This window comes from Amblyomma americanum, chromosome 11 (assembly GCF_052857255.1).
Source record: "Amblyomma americanum isolate KBUSLIRL-KWMA chromosome 11, ASM5285725v1, whole genome shotgun sequence".
Taxonomy (NCBI): domain Eukaryota; kingdom Metazoa; phylum Arthropoda; class Arachnida; order Ixodida; family Ixodidae; genus Amblyomma; species Amblyomma americanum.
The window spans coordinates 2,161,664-2,176,492 of NC_135507.1; the positions used below are offsets into that span (position 1 = coordinate 2,161,664).

General features: G+C 46.5%; 1 protein-coding gene across 3 annotated transcripts in view; it reads right to left on the reverse strand.

Moving 5' to 3' along the window:
* Positions 1-4,003: 4,003 nt before the first annotated feature.
* The window catches only part of LOC144111157 (GTP-binding protein 2), a 34,446-nt gene continuing 23,620 nt past the window's right edge, over positions 4,004-14,829 (reverse strand). For 2 of the 3 annotated variants that reach the window (XM_077644313.1, XM_077644315.1), the window contains 4 exons: positions 14,188-14,316; positions 13,776-14,001; positions 12,774-13,008; positions 4,004-4,557 (listed from right to left, as the gene is read on the reverse strand). In XM_077644313.1, the coding sequence (XP_077500439.1) occupies positions 12,788-13,008; positions 13,776-14,001; positions 14,188-14,316 (576 nt within the window). In that variant the 3' untranslated portion in view covers positions 4,004-4,557; positions 12,774-12,787. The remainder of the gene's footprint in view (positions 4,558-12,773; positions 13,009-13,775; positions 14,002-14,187; positions 14,317-14,829) is intronic. The other variant, XM_077644314.1, reaches the window with a different exon arrangement.

Consider the following 14,829-nt stretch of genomic DNA (forward strand, 5'->3'; position numbering starts at 1 on the left):
TATATAGGCTCCGCTCTGTTCGCGTTTCTTTCGATCGCCCCTTAGCTATTGTCTCCGCTCCCTCGAATTGTTAGCGCTGTGTTTTAAGAATGATCCACCACCAACACGCCCAAGCTTCTCCATTAGAATATTGGCCGCCTGCCACTTGATGCTACAGTGCAAGTGGAATGGTACGGCGGTATTTTCAGAATTAAGTGCTGCGCCTGACCCCCCGCGGTGGCTCAGCGGAGGGCGCTCGGCTATACTGATCCAGAGTTCCCGGGTTCGAACCCGACCGCGGCGGCTGCGTTTTCATGGAGGCAAAACGCTAAAGACGCCCGTGTGCTGTGCGATGTCAGTGCACGTTAAAGATTCCCAGGTGGTCGAAATTGTTCCGGAGCCCTCCACTACGACACCTCCTTCTTCCTTTCTTCTTTAACTCCCTCCTTTATCCAACCCTTATGGCGCGGTTCACGTTTCCAACGATATATGAGACAGATACTGCGCCATTTCCTTTCCCCAAAAACCAATTATTATTATTAAGTGCTGCGCCTGCTGCATCTGCATGCCTGCATCTAGAATTTATTATCAAGCTCCTGCGTGTGCCACTGGGACAGCTTTGCTGGCCAGCATCTGCGTACAAAATGACAATGAGGATGCCAGGCTCGAGGTTTCCCGTAGAAACTGAGTGGGAAGGGTTGTTAAATGCAAGGCAGATTCCAGTATAACTACGAACGTCTGGTCAGGCGCTGGATATGGGTATTGCAGCATGCAAGAATGAAGACTGGCGCACAATTCTGATAAGATGCATGCCTAACCAGATCCTGGCTCACTCTGCTTGTCATCAGCTAACTGAAACTTACACGTTCTATTATATTAGGTGCTCCAACAGTGACAACATGTACGCTATAAAACGTACGCTATAGACGTGTCACACACACTCCTGTAGCTGTCTACTAGCTTATAAAACCCTTTCATTCCATTAGTAAGTTTTCCCACGCACTCAGCTGGGTGCGACAGAAATAAATGAAGCTTAACAGATGCAGAATTTGGACCTAAAACACCAGCAGTGAGGCGCGAAAAAGCAAGTGTTGAGCCGTTCCTACTGCCGGGCCAGCACGGCGGCAGAGGCGCGGAGCTAGTAAAAGGCGCGGTGGTGCCCTTTGCGGCGAGGAGAGGCGCCTTGCTTCAGCCGTTCCGCTGCCGCGCGCCTCCGTTCGCGTCACTAAACCAATATTCTAGTCCACGACGCAAACATAGTGCACAAAAGCTATAGTAGCGAAAACGCAACACCACAAAACGCAAATAAATAATTTTTGTTTTTTAAATGTCATTAAAAATCCATTAAAGTGTTGAAGCGACAAAACTTTTTTCAAAAATATATTTATTTTTAAAAAAGTGCCTGTTAAATACGAAATGTTGGCTTTTATTGTCTGCAATACTTGGCCAATAGGAAAGCAAGCCACCGCTTATTTTGGGCAAACTTTATATTTACATGCTTTTCTGCTCGTTTGTTGCAATTTATAGACAGGATATTGAATGCTAAGACATTTTTGATTATCGAACAGCGTTTGTTTTTTCATTATTTTTTGTCCAAAAGTTGTGGTTCTGCAGTAGCTCTATGCTTCGCCCCATGATGCTTAAGAGCGCCCATGGTAATTCAGGTACAGGTGGTCTCGAGGAAGCTCCATGCAAACTCCCAAAGGCGGGCGCCAGCTTTCCCTCTAGTTAATAGTGAGAAACACGGTTTTTGGGGAAAGGAAATGGCATATCGGCGCCATAATGGAAGGGGTAGAGGAGGGAGTGGAAGAAAGGAAAAATTAGAGGTGCCGTAGTGGAGGGCTCCGGAATAATTTCGACCACCTGGGGATCCTTAACGTGCACTGACATCGCACAGCGGACGGGCGCCTTAGCGTTTCGCCTCCAACGAAACGCAGCCGCCGCGATCAGGTTCGAACTCGAGAACTCCGGATCAGTAGCCGAGTGCCTAACCACTGAGCCACAACGGCGGGTATCTAGCCATGACCAAAACCGGTTATCGTGATTTTCTGCTCATTTATTGCAAATATGTACAGTAAGCATATTTTATTACAGGACATACAGGTTGCAAAACACCGTTTCCTTTCAACATATAATTTTTAAAATTTTGCATTTCTGCAGTCGTAGTTATGTTTTAGGGCCAAGCGAAGTGCGCCTTGCTGTCTTCCTGGCATTCCCATAGTGGGTGAAGTGCTCTTTCGTGGCTCCTTTAGAAACTCGCATAGACAGTGGTGCCAGCTTTCCCTCTAGGTAATATTTTGAAACTCTAAGCCTGACGCAGTTCCGGTTTCATCAACCGAACGATAGCTGTGACATGTAGTTCCTGTACATGTCACGCGAGTCACAGAAAAAACGGCAACTACCCATACGTAGTTTGCTGGGATTCTAGCAGGCTGGTTTAAGTGCTGTAGTGAGTTAAAACTATGTATCAGCATTTATATTGTCATTTTCATGCGTCACGTGACCTAAATATGACTACGCGTCACAGCTATCATTCAGTTGATGAAGCCAAAGCATAAGAGAAGAAATTAAATTATATGTTATTGCGCGGTTGTAGGCGAAAACCACGTGATGATCTATGTGATGTCTAACGCATGATTTGAAAAGAAACGCAATAAAATTGGGTTTCTATAGTCCTTTAAATTGAAAGCCAATGCTGGCAAAGCACTTGACACGGGCTTGTTGGCTGTACAGCGCCCTCTTACCTTATCGGCCATCTCCGCACGAAGGTATGTTTCCAGACACGTGAGCAATCCCTGTAGAGTCCAAGAAATCACTTAGTGATATACAGTCAACATTCGTTACAATGGATCTGGATAAAACGGACAGCCGGATATTACGGACATTACGACTAATTTTGTTTGCTCACAACACATTTTAAATCCAACATGTTTCAGTTTTAACGGACCTGGTTACAAAATACCAGCACTTGGAATGGACTAAATTTGCGGTAAAATTTGGTCCAGAACAGCTGTTACAACTAGTCATCAAGCAATACCACTTTGAGTTATGTGCTTCATTCCCTGTCAAACATGGAGCCGCAATGGTCAACACCATCAGCCACAGGTGGTCTCGTGGGGGGAGCGCGCTCCTCTCGAGACCAGCCGTGCATCAGCTTTGTGAAATTCGCCATCAAATCAGGTGAGGCCGCCACCTCCTACAGCAGGGAGGCGAAGCGTTTTCTGTCCTTCCCACCATCGGCTCTGGCACCTGCGCATTAACCAAGTGTGGCTGGCAGGTGGAGGTTAGTCAAAATGAATGCTTCCATCTCCCATGATGCAACGGTGATTCCCCATTGTCATTCGTACAAGGCTGTTGGCAACAATTATGGCCTACACAACCAACTTCCCATAAAAGTGACGAAAACTAGGCCACTCTGATGCTAGCGCTGGCATCCGGGCAGCCTGGAGAAAACACGGAATGAAAAGAGAAAATTAAAGAGAAGGCTGCATTGCAGTGTCATTAGCCAATTGCATGTCGCAAACCATCATCACTGACCTTTCTTGGGAGTGATAAATATAGTTGCATGAAAATGCTGCAAAAGAAATTTTTTTTAAAGAGATCTCGTACAAACTCATTCAATACATTGAAACAATCAAGGCATTCTAGAGCAGTAGGACAACTGCTCTGCCTATTGTCTGTAATTATGCATTACAAATTCAAAGCAAGGCTCCTCTCAGTTCATTTAAAGACTAAGACAGCCCTTTCCAAATAAAAAATAAAGCTTCATGAATTTGCCTCAACGGTTTTTTACAATTGTGCCTGTCCTTCTTTTTTGCATTAACTGTACCCTAGATACGTTTTGAATAACGAGAATGTGTTGCAATGAGCTTCGACTGTACATGAAACCTCGTGCAGTAAAACCTAGCTTATTGAGGCAAACAGTGATGAAATCGCAATGCACTTGCTAACAGAAGGCCAAAAAGAATGCCTGCTGCACTCGTAACCACAACCACCAGTGTCCTCTGAAAAAGCATGCACTGGATGAAACTCATAACAATAAAAACTTTATTCTTTTTCCAAACTCTTTTCACGCATATTCAGCGCAAAGCCTACAGCAACATGAGACCGGGTCTTTGCACTTGCAATGACTAGTGCAGTGCTATTTTTGTACATAAGACACTGATCATATCAGGCATCACAAAAACAAGTTTTGAAGATCACGTGCCGCAGAGTTCCGAGGAGTGACCTCACTAAAACACTAAAATTTTAAAGAAGAGTTCTTCGCAGGTTGGAAGGGGCAGGTCGGTGAGAGATTGCGACAGCTCACAAGGCTACCACTGGAACATGGTTGTGTGCTGATGATGATGAAAGCCCATTCAGATCACTGAGTAGGGGTGGCACTTTCACAAAATGCCAGTGAGGGGAGGGCCACCCAATCCAGCAACACATGCCATTTCCAGACAAGGCACCACCGCAGAGGCACCACTCAATCGCCAGCCGACGCCAAGGCAGGCAGATGGCCAGCAGCCGGAGTCACTCAAGCATGCATCCAAGTCCTTGGGAGAAGAGCATCTGCAGTGGTGGTTGCTGCAAGCACTGCATAAATGTAGTGTGCTTCTTTATGATGCATTGAACCAGTGGTAAAGGTTTCTAAACCAGTTTTTAACTGCAAACATGCATTATCAGGTGTAAGCCTAAATGACTACTCTCAACACTGCAGTGAAATATTAAGGAACCAGAAAACAGAACACTGCACATTCTGCCAGCAAAGAAAGTTGGTGCTGATCCAATTGTGAAGCAGCACACTTCTTTCCAGCACAGCAACAAATGGTCTTGTGGCTGTCTTGGCAGGCACATACAGTAAAACATCACCGATTCTTTGAAAAAGGAATGTAGGGAATATCATATTGTCTGGGAAATGTATCATCCAAACTGCCCAATTTTGACAAATGTAACCGTTGAATGAGGTACAAAGGCATTCAGCGACATTTTAACGCTATCGCATTGAAGTCCTCATTGTCCAGAAAATCTGGTGTCGACACTGTGAGCGAAAAGGTTGTCCCCAGACAGCAACCTAGAAGGCAGGTGGGCCACCTAGATCACGTGACCTGCCCATTAAATAGTGAGCAAACTGCCCATTGTGGCAGGTGGCAGCTAAACTAATAATGGTCACTCCGCAAGAGCAACCTGGGCTACACAAGGCCCACCACTGAGAGCACCTACCATGGCAGGGCACTGGCGCATTGCTGAACAGGAGACACGAGCTCCTTCACAAATCCCAATATTACTCGCTGCTGTGCAATATGTTTGGAACGTCCGAATACGTTTTTCCAGGCATCTACAACAACCTCCGAATGGCCATGGCACGCGCACATCAAATATGATTTTCTCAGCTTCGTGTTTTTTGCAAATATGACTAACCTTGCGGAAGTTTTTATTATTCTTTTATGGCACAGTTTCAGTTAACCTTATCCCGTTGAATTTTGAAAGAACAAAACTGTGGAGCTATGCTGTTTTTGTTTGGCTGACTCAAACGTTTAAGATTTTTTGAGCCATAATTATGGTGCTTTGAGAAAATTTGACATTTTTATATGGTGATGTACTTCAACAACAGTATAATTAGCATAGCTCCAGATGGCAGGTCCTTGGCTGCGGCTCCATTTCAATCGAAACCGAAAAATGTCGACAGTCTTAATGACCCACAAGAATTTAGCTAATTAGGCTTGTTATTTTTGCATATTATTGGAACTAATTGAGCTATACTAAAATTAATTATATTTTTGAATACAGGAAGAAGAGACACATAAGCATACCCAATTTCATTACGATATCTTTAATAATACTAATTTTCATGTCAAGACCCACGTGTCCCCCCACTGCACCAGGAGGTGTATGAGCAATAAGATTTGTCGGGCTAGTTGGTTCAGTCTGAATGGAAAGGGTAAACTGCGGGAAAGGGTTAAGACAAGAGAAAGGAACATACACAACAATTACTAACGTAAGAAACACAAGCCGTATTTAAACGCTCTCCGCCACGCTGATAAGTTGCGGCACCCAAGATAATCTCCGGAATGAAACAACATAGAGCATGAAAATTCAGAAGTAAAACTAACTCTGGGCCGGCCTTTACCATCTTATGATAATGCTCTGCAAGCACGCATTGTACTACAAAGTGGAATCAACATACAGGAAGTATCTCATGATGAAAACATGAATCAAACTTACAGTCAACAATGCAAAACCGTCCAACAGCAGTTGTAGCTTACATCAAGAAAAACAGCTGTGAATAAGGCACCGAGTCAAAAGAAAACCACGCACAAACCGTGGAAAAGCCCAAAAAATCGGCGTCTAAACAGACAGTGGGAAAAAGCACAAAGTCAAGAATAAGACTACTAAAGAAACAGCATTAAAACACAGAGTGAACAAAAAAAATAGACACCAAGTCAGGAACAAAACGACTAACAACAAATCAGTTCATGAGGCATCGTCAAAAAAAGGCTCCACGTAAGGGAAACTGCACTCGAGGCTACATAGAAAAACCTCTGAAAACCACCAAGTCAGAATTAAAACCTTTTCTCCCTGACTACTGAAGCTGAATCAGGCACAAGTACACAAGAGACTTTCTATAAGGTGCCCTACACAAAACCTTCTAAAAACGAGAATTCTTTCAAGGTGAGGGATATGGACGTCTTGCTGACGTAGTTGTCAGATGTGCCTGTGTGAAAAGCTTCAATAACCAGTCTTTCCCATCTGTCCTTTGCCCTTGCCAAAAACTTGGTTTTTTTCAAAGCAAGGAGCGCAGCTTTTATCGTAGCGGTTCTTGCAGTGGTGCCATGAAAACAAGAAAACAAATGAACCGCTGCACTATCAATCATGGAAACAAGTATACTGACTCTGTATCAGGTGTGGTTTACAGCATTCAACTGAGTTGCGGTAGGGCATACATAGGCCAGACAGGCAGATGTTTCAATGAAAGGGCGCAAGAGTACTGTAACAATGTAAAAAACAAAACAGATGGATTCCTGGCTGACCACTGCAAGAACTGCGAGGAAAAAGGCTGTGCTCCTTGCTTTAAAAGAACCAGGTTTTGTAGCGATAGCTACATTATGGTAGCATTTCGAGCCTTCAGCGTGGCGGCGCGCCACCCTGTGGCTGCACTGCCACGATGTCACGTGGCTGATCACGCGGTTCGTCACGTGGTTGGTCACGTGACCAAGTTCCACTCGGCCAGCTGTGGCTATCGCGTCACTCCAGGTTTAGCCGGAGCTAAACCACCGCCAATTTTTTGGCAAAGGCAAAGGACAGACGGGGAAGATTGGTTATTGAAGCTTTTCACGCAGGCACATCTGACAACTCCGTCAGCAAGACGTCCATATCCCTCACATTGAAAGAATTCTCGTTTTTAGAAGGTTTTGTGTAGGGCACCTTATAGAAAGTCACTTGTGTACTTGTGCCTGATTCAGCTTCAGTAGTCAGGGAGAAAAGGTTTTAATTCTGACTTGGTGGTTTTCAGAGGTTTTTCCATGTAGCTTCGAGTGCAGTTTCCTTTACGTGGAGCCTTTTTTTTGACGATGCCTCATGAACCGATTCGTTGTCAGCCTTCCTGACTTGGTGTGCTTTTCTTGTTCACTGCATGTTTTGATGCTGTTTTTTTAGTAGTCTTATTCTTGACTTGGTGCTTTTTCTCACTGTCTGTTTAGACGCCGATTTTTTGGGCCTTTGCACAGTTTGTGCATGTCCGTAGTTTTCTTTTGACTCGGTGCCTTACTCACAGCTGTTTTTCTTTACGTAAGCTTCAACTGCTGTTGGACAGTTTTGCACTGTTGACTGTTTGCAAGTTTATTCATCTTTTCATGATGAGATACTTCCTGTATGCTGGTTTCGCTTTGTAGTTCAATGTGTGCTTGCAGAGCATTATCTTAAGATTGTAAGGGCCGGCACAGAGTTAGCTTTACTTCTGAATTTTCTGCTCCATTTTGTTTCATTCCGGAGATTATCTTGTGTGCCGCAACTTATCAGCGCGCCAAAGGGCACACAAATGCGGCTTGCGTTTCTTACGAAAATAAAGCTGACGGTCTGCGTTAGTGACTGTTGTGTCTGTTCCTTTCTCTTCCCTTAACCTTTTCACACAGTTTAAGCTTTTCATTCAGGGGTATGAAGACTCCCAGGGATCTACCTATGAATGTAAAGTAGAAGTGACCTTCTGCATATATGGGAATTAACCCATTGCGCTTTCGCGTCATACCCTTAAGGCGGAGCTTAGGTGTCTCCTATAATTTTCTATTTACTTTATAAAAATCGCGGTTAGCATCCCTTGGCACAAGGTCTGAGCAGCTGCTTTTCTAGTGCTAGCAGAATTCAGTCCGCACTGATGCTGTGAAAGTTCACAACACATCAGGTCCACTAACGGGAAGTGTGAAAATATACCTCTTCCTCGCTTACAAATGCTTTGCCCCCTTGCATTAATGCACCAGACCCGGCCTCATCATCATCGTCAGCTTGACTACACCCACTGCGTGGCAAAGGCCTCTCCCATGCCTCTCCAATTAACCCTGTCCTTTGCCAGCTGCTCGTATGTAACAGCATCGTTGTAACAGTACTCAGATGATTTGCCCTTTATGCCTAAGGCATTCCAAAGAAGGGAAGAAACCACCACGTTCCTCTTCACATCACGTCCTCATGGAAATGGCCCGCTTGTTTGTAAACGCACTGCTTTGTTTTTGGTGCCTCACCCCTTTGCACCATGGTACTGCGGAGAAGCTATCATGGTAGGCGACTGCCACTGCATTCCAGCTCTGTCGCATTACCCCAGGTTGGGCCCACTCGTATTCGCACATGAGCAGTTGGTCACTAAATGTAATGTACAACCAGGATTTGTCGAGATTTTGAATGTAGTAGAAGGAAAATCGTGTTATCGTAGAAAGTATTACCCGGAATAAAAATAGTGTAACTCTAAGGGTCATTTTTGTTGCCGGTAACTTTGAGCAAATTAACCGAGAACGCATCGAATTTTACTGTGTACTTTCAAATATTTGCTAACAGCTCACGTCAGTTTCAAAAGCAAATGAAGCAGAAGCACCCTTGTTGGCAAGCTTAGCATTCACAGCGGAACCATGCAACTTGAAACTTACAAGGAATGTAAAAACGAACAAAAAGGGTTGAGTAACAGCACTCTTTGATGGCATCAATTGAAATCATTAAGTAGCTATTATGAGGGTGTCTATTTTGGTCAATAATAAACAACAGCAAAAGATCTAAGCCCAAAAATTTACCTCAGGCACTATATGGCTTTTGATTGAAGTTCAGACATAATGCAGTGACACATGCACAGCTGTGGACATCACAAAATTTCTCTCTTCATTTGCACAAGTAGGCTTCCAATAGTGAACAGCATAAAGCAGTAGATTGCATTCAGCCTGGGCGTGGGGATAGATTGCCAACATAGTCAAGAAGCCTTCCAGAATGACTGGGCCACGAAAATAGTGGCACCGATCTCAGAAATGACCAAATAATCAAGAACGCTTATTCGTGGCAGAACCCCCTCCTCTGAAGCATTTTTGTTAGGCTGGCATCAAAAAAAAAAAGCCAGAGAAAGAGAGCAGAAAACAGAAAATCCAAAATAAGCTACAGCTCTTGCAGCCTTCACTGAGCATCTTTCCTAGTACAATCTTCACTTGCATTCCAAAATTGCAAAAATAATCTGCTCTCATGCTGCCACTTGGAAACACTGTGCTAGATGGCAAGGAAAGACCACTGAGCATGTCGTCTTGTTGTGCCCCATATCTTGGGAACTGCTGCCTCGCACGATCAGGCCAACTCACAAGAGGACCACGGCTACTGCATAGCAACTTGCACCAGACAGCCCAGACACCACTGCGCACAGGTTAGTGAAAACACTTGGTTTCCACGGCACAAATGAGCAGCCATATTGAGAAACGGTGGAATAGATGAAAAGGCGGTTGGAGCACCAGTGGAGAAGCACAAGCAATACTTGGTCTCCTCCATTTGGCAGCACTTTCTGCACTAGTTCATAAAAATGCCGTGCCAGTGCAGTGCCAGTTCTTGCAGCGCGAGTGCACCCTGACACTAGTGCTCTCGATGCAGTGGCCAAATCGAGTGCAAAAGTGCAGAACATTTGTCTGCTGTAGCCATGTGTTGGTTCTTGTCGCATAGTCTTGAGATATGCGTGGGATTGTGCTAGTTGTATTGAACGCTATGCATTTGTTCGAAGTAGCGCATCTCGTGGAGTGGCAATTTCAAGTGATGCAGAATTTGACATTGTCATTTTTGTTGCATTGTGCAAAGTGGCGCAAGCCAGTCGACCGTCACCAAGTCACCGGTACTTTGAAGAGGCAACAAACATTTGAATTGCAGTGGTTATTCAGACTTGCACTCGAGACTTAGCCATTATGCGAAGAGTGACTTCGGTTGTCAGCCAATTACAGATCGACGAAAGAGTTGCCTGACAACTTGGGCTATATTTGAACCCAACAACTCGCATTCACTCTCGGCGGACGGTGATGGCGGAGTGACTATCAGTGTCTAACCAGCAGGCGAAGGCATGGGCTGATGGTGACCTCAAGGCCAGTCGCTGCTGTAAACGGACTTAGCGGAGGTACTGATGTCGCAGTGAGTCATCACAAACAATGTTGCGATCACCCATGTATTAAAATACTTATCTCACCATATGCCTCACGCTCCACCGTGCTGCGTGCAATAATCATATTTGCACACAAAAGAGAAATGGTGTAAAGGAACGTGCGAGGCTGGACAGAAAGACGAGAACCCATACGCAGTGCGCCATGCCAGCCAGTAGCTTACGCACGTACACAGACATGCACACACATGCACATACATAACACGCACTGTGTCATATATAATAAGGAGTCTAAAATAAAATTATGAAGGAAAGATGTGTGAAGAAGACGACGTGGATTAACCGAAGACTAAAGAAGATGAAGAAGAAGCATTCGGTGAGGTGGAAAGAGATGATTAGTGCAGAAGAGAAGAAGAAGACAACGACAAGGCTTACGTGGACTAACGCCAAGGCTATTAAAGGGCGAGGGAGAGCGAGGCACGGGGGGGGGGGGCAGAAGAACAGAGATGCGGAGGCTCCGGCAGGTCAGGGACGCTGCGGCTGGAATAGAGCGACGTCGGCTACCGCTCCGGTGAGCTCGCGTTCTACGGCTTCGCATCGTGGACTTCCTGCCGTGCCTGAGCCCGTTATGGGGAGTCAACGGAGGACGCTACCACCTGCTACGGCCAGGGGTGTCTCCAGCGCTGTTGCCACCCATCCGGGTGGTGCCCCCAACGCCAACAACACCGGCATCACATCCACGGGCGCTTGTACTGGGAGCTTATACGACGCAGCCAGCGACGCCGTCAGCGATGCCAGCCCAAGCACGTCGAACGCTGCATCGACGCCGGCTACTGCATCCATACAACACTGCAGCAGCACCGAACCAACCGTGAGCACGAACGCTAATCTCTAACAATAGAATGCTAGTAATAGACGCTGGTAGCAGTGTTTCTGGGTCGTCTGTATTTTTATTCTTTGTGTTTTGTGTTAGTTTTGTTAGTTTTGTGTTCTAGTGTGTGTGTCACGTAGGGTATATTAAATGTGCATCTGTGTGGGTACACCTGTCGCCTAGTCCATTCTTTCGGTCCGAGTGTTCTCCAGGGAGATTCGTGACACGCTGTCATTTCAGCTGTTTGGTGAGGGCACGGTGCTGGTGCCGCGTCTATCACGGGTACGTGGCCGTCTCAACCATGCTCTCAACGCTGCTCACTAAAACAAGCATGGCCGCGGAGCCTTCTGCTGCGGAGCGCACCAAGCACCTTGCACTACTTGCAACGAAAAAGCACTACTTGCTACGAGAAAAGAACTTGCCGGGAGGCTAGTGCAGCAGTGCAGAAGAACTCGTGCAGCACCAAGTCAAATCGAGTGCCAAAGTGCAGGTGGCGCTAGCTGCACTGTCAAATCGAGTGCAAGAATGCTGCACCTCCTGAACTGGTGCAGAAAGTGCAGCCAAATTGAGGAGACCTACTCTTGCATGAGCCCAGTGGTCAAAGTGCTTAATCAGGCCAGTGCTGCTCCAGAAGTTTTTTTTTTCTTCTTTCCCCTGATCCTTAAAGGAACCCAGAAAGGGGGTCTCAATAAAGGTGCAATATGTCTGGGATGTGAAAAGACGATGGTTCATAATTATCCCCCAGCAAGAATTATTTTAATGCGTTTTGTGGAAGCTGAGTTATATGCAGTCAAAATTTGAACTTCCGCGTCTTTGCGACTTTCCCTCTCCTCTCGCATGCCAAAACGGTGGCACTCCTCCGCCGGCTGCGGAGCGCGCGGAGTGGCCGCGGCCGCGGTAGCACGTGAGGCCTGAAAGAATTTGGCGCTCTGAACCAATGATAACCCCCGGCTGCTGACATCATTTGCAAGACGTGACGTCGTCTGCAAGGTTTTAGCGCGAAAACCCAGCACCGCGCGTCGCCGCAAGGTGCGAAAGCGGGAATTTTTAAAAATGTATTGTAAATTTCCCGCTCGCTTTTGAGGTCTCGTACACGGCATGAACGCTTGGTGGCCTGTACTCTACATAGTGCAAACATTTTAAAGCCAAGCTCAAACATCCCTTTCTGTGGCCCTTTAACTTCCTTGGTCAAATTCAGGTGCACCTGTCAATCTCATGCTGCAATCATCACCACTAATGTTCACAAATGGCTACAGACAAAGAAGAGGATGCTGAAAAAGAAGTTTGGACAGAGGCACAAAGAGGGTCAAAGAAGTAGGGTCTCAAAAGGCCCCGTCTGCCGACCTGCAGGGGTCATCTCAGTGTGGAGGAGGCAGTGCAGGTGCATGGAGTGGGTAAACCTGGAGCACCCTGCCAATGCCCCGGGCATGCCCCTGGTGGAAGAGCAGGCGGCTGCCTGGCCGCAAGCACTCGGGCTGGCGCACAAACTTGAAGAGCAGCACCCCTCGGTCAGTGACCCCAAGGCTGGCGCTAGTGCCACCGCGCACCCCCACCACCACTGCAGCCTGCTGCACATTGCCTGCATGACACAACGTGAAACTTTGTTGGTTGGCTAGCTAGCTTACTTCAGATGAAGACAATGCAATAAAGGCATGCGCTGAATGAAAAAAAAAGAAAGACACTGCGTTCTTTAGTATACACTGTGTTCTCTCCTAAGCTCCACCCTAACGGTGCACTCTCTCTACAGGACTCCACTCTACTGTTTTCTCAGGTCCATGAGGCTGCTTTTGGAAATGGTATAGTACCATGTCAGCCTGATTAGCAGTACCAGCCAGTGACAGCGTCCAGGTGAGGCAAGGGGTCACGAGCTCCGCACCAAAAATTTACCAGCTGCTCCCTTCAGTCACCAACAAGCAGGTGGCTTTGCTTGATAACAAGTTCCCTACTGTGGCTGGTAAGCAAACATGTGGAACTATTGCAGCCACACTTTTTTTTTCTTATTTTATATTTATGAGCAGCAACACAACACAGGCATCATGCCAACCAAAAATTTGACTTGTCCTCTTCAGCACAATGTAATTATCTTGGCACTGCCCATTTCAAGTTTCTCCTTTCAGAGGTTGGTCAGTGTGTTGAAAATTGCTGACATGGTATGTACTCTGTTTAAGATCGATGGTTTAATGAAACAAGGATGGTAGTATAGGTAAAAGGCAGGAAATGGAGTAAAAGGCTATAGATTAATGTATGATAAACTTGCGATTCCAAGTGACCTAGGCATCTTTTATTGCGAGACAACATAGCAGCATGTCCACCGTGATTAAAACAAAGGCTTGACATCCCACTCACCAGCCTGCACCAGTGCCTGGAATCCCACTGCCAGGCGGCCAGGGTGGTTGAGCACTCGCACACGGGCACGGAAGAGGCGCGTGGCAGTGGGCCTCACGTCTGCGGGGCTGCACAGAACTGTGCCCCGCCTCAGCAAGGCCCCTGCACTGGTCGCCAAGGCCAGGGTGGCACTCTCACCCGCACGCACGAGGCGGCATGGAACCCGATGCCGCTGCACTGACACCACCTGCAAACGCAGACACAGTGCCACAGCTGGATGGAGCACTTCCCAAAGCTGCACGGGTCGCTGTATGGGTTCACTGGAAATCAGTTTGAGAACAGCCGGTTTAGAGATTCACGGTGCAAGAAACACAGTCGTAGGCATACCCTACAGCACAGGCACCGTACACAACAGTAGATGCTGACAACTGACCCGCACTGGGTGGAAGCTGCCGTCATGGCTGGGTCCCGCCAGGAGTCGGTCGTTTTCTCGCAGCACACCCCGCGTTAGTAAGCCACCAACCACAGGCCCCACGTCAGGCACCTGGAAGGTCTCGTCAATCTGCACAGGGGCACAGCCAAGTCAAGCAGTAGCTACAAAGGCAATCTTTTACCAGAAGTTCCAGCTCAGAGATGAACATGGCCACAGACTCAACAAGATAGCACTTCCCTCCAAAGTTGGTGCCAGTGTCATATCACAAGTTTCCATACACCCGGCTGTCACCGGCACCACATCACAGGAAACTGTCCAGAATTTACACAAATTTCTCTTTAGTTGTGTTTCAACGGGACTCGTAGTCTGCCAATTTGTTGTCACTGTGTTCATTGCAAAAGCCCAAGGATGGAGATATCCTTTACTGACAGCTGTAATGCTCCACCTATGCGAAGCAAGAATGTGCTTTTGGTAGATTTTTTGCATGCAGCTTGTATTTTCTCTACACAACACAACAGGGGGATCACTGTCATACAGTATAACTCTGCTGCTGCATGTTTTATTGGGCCATGAAAAAAACAAAACATACCAGCCAGGAAATGCACTAGCCGAACAGAGCACGTGAAAAATTGTACATCACCA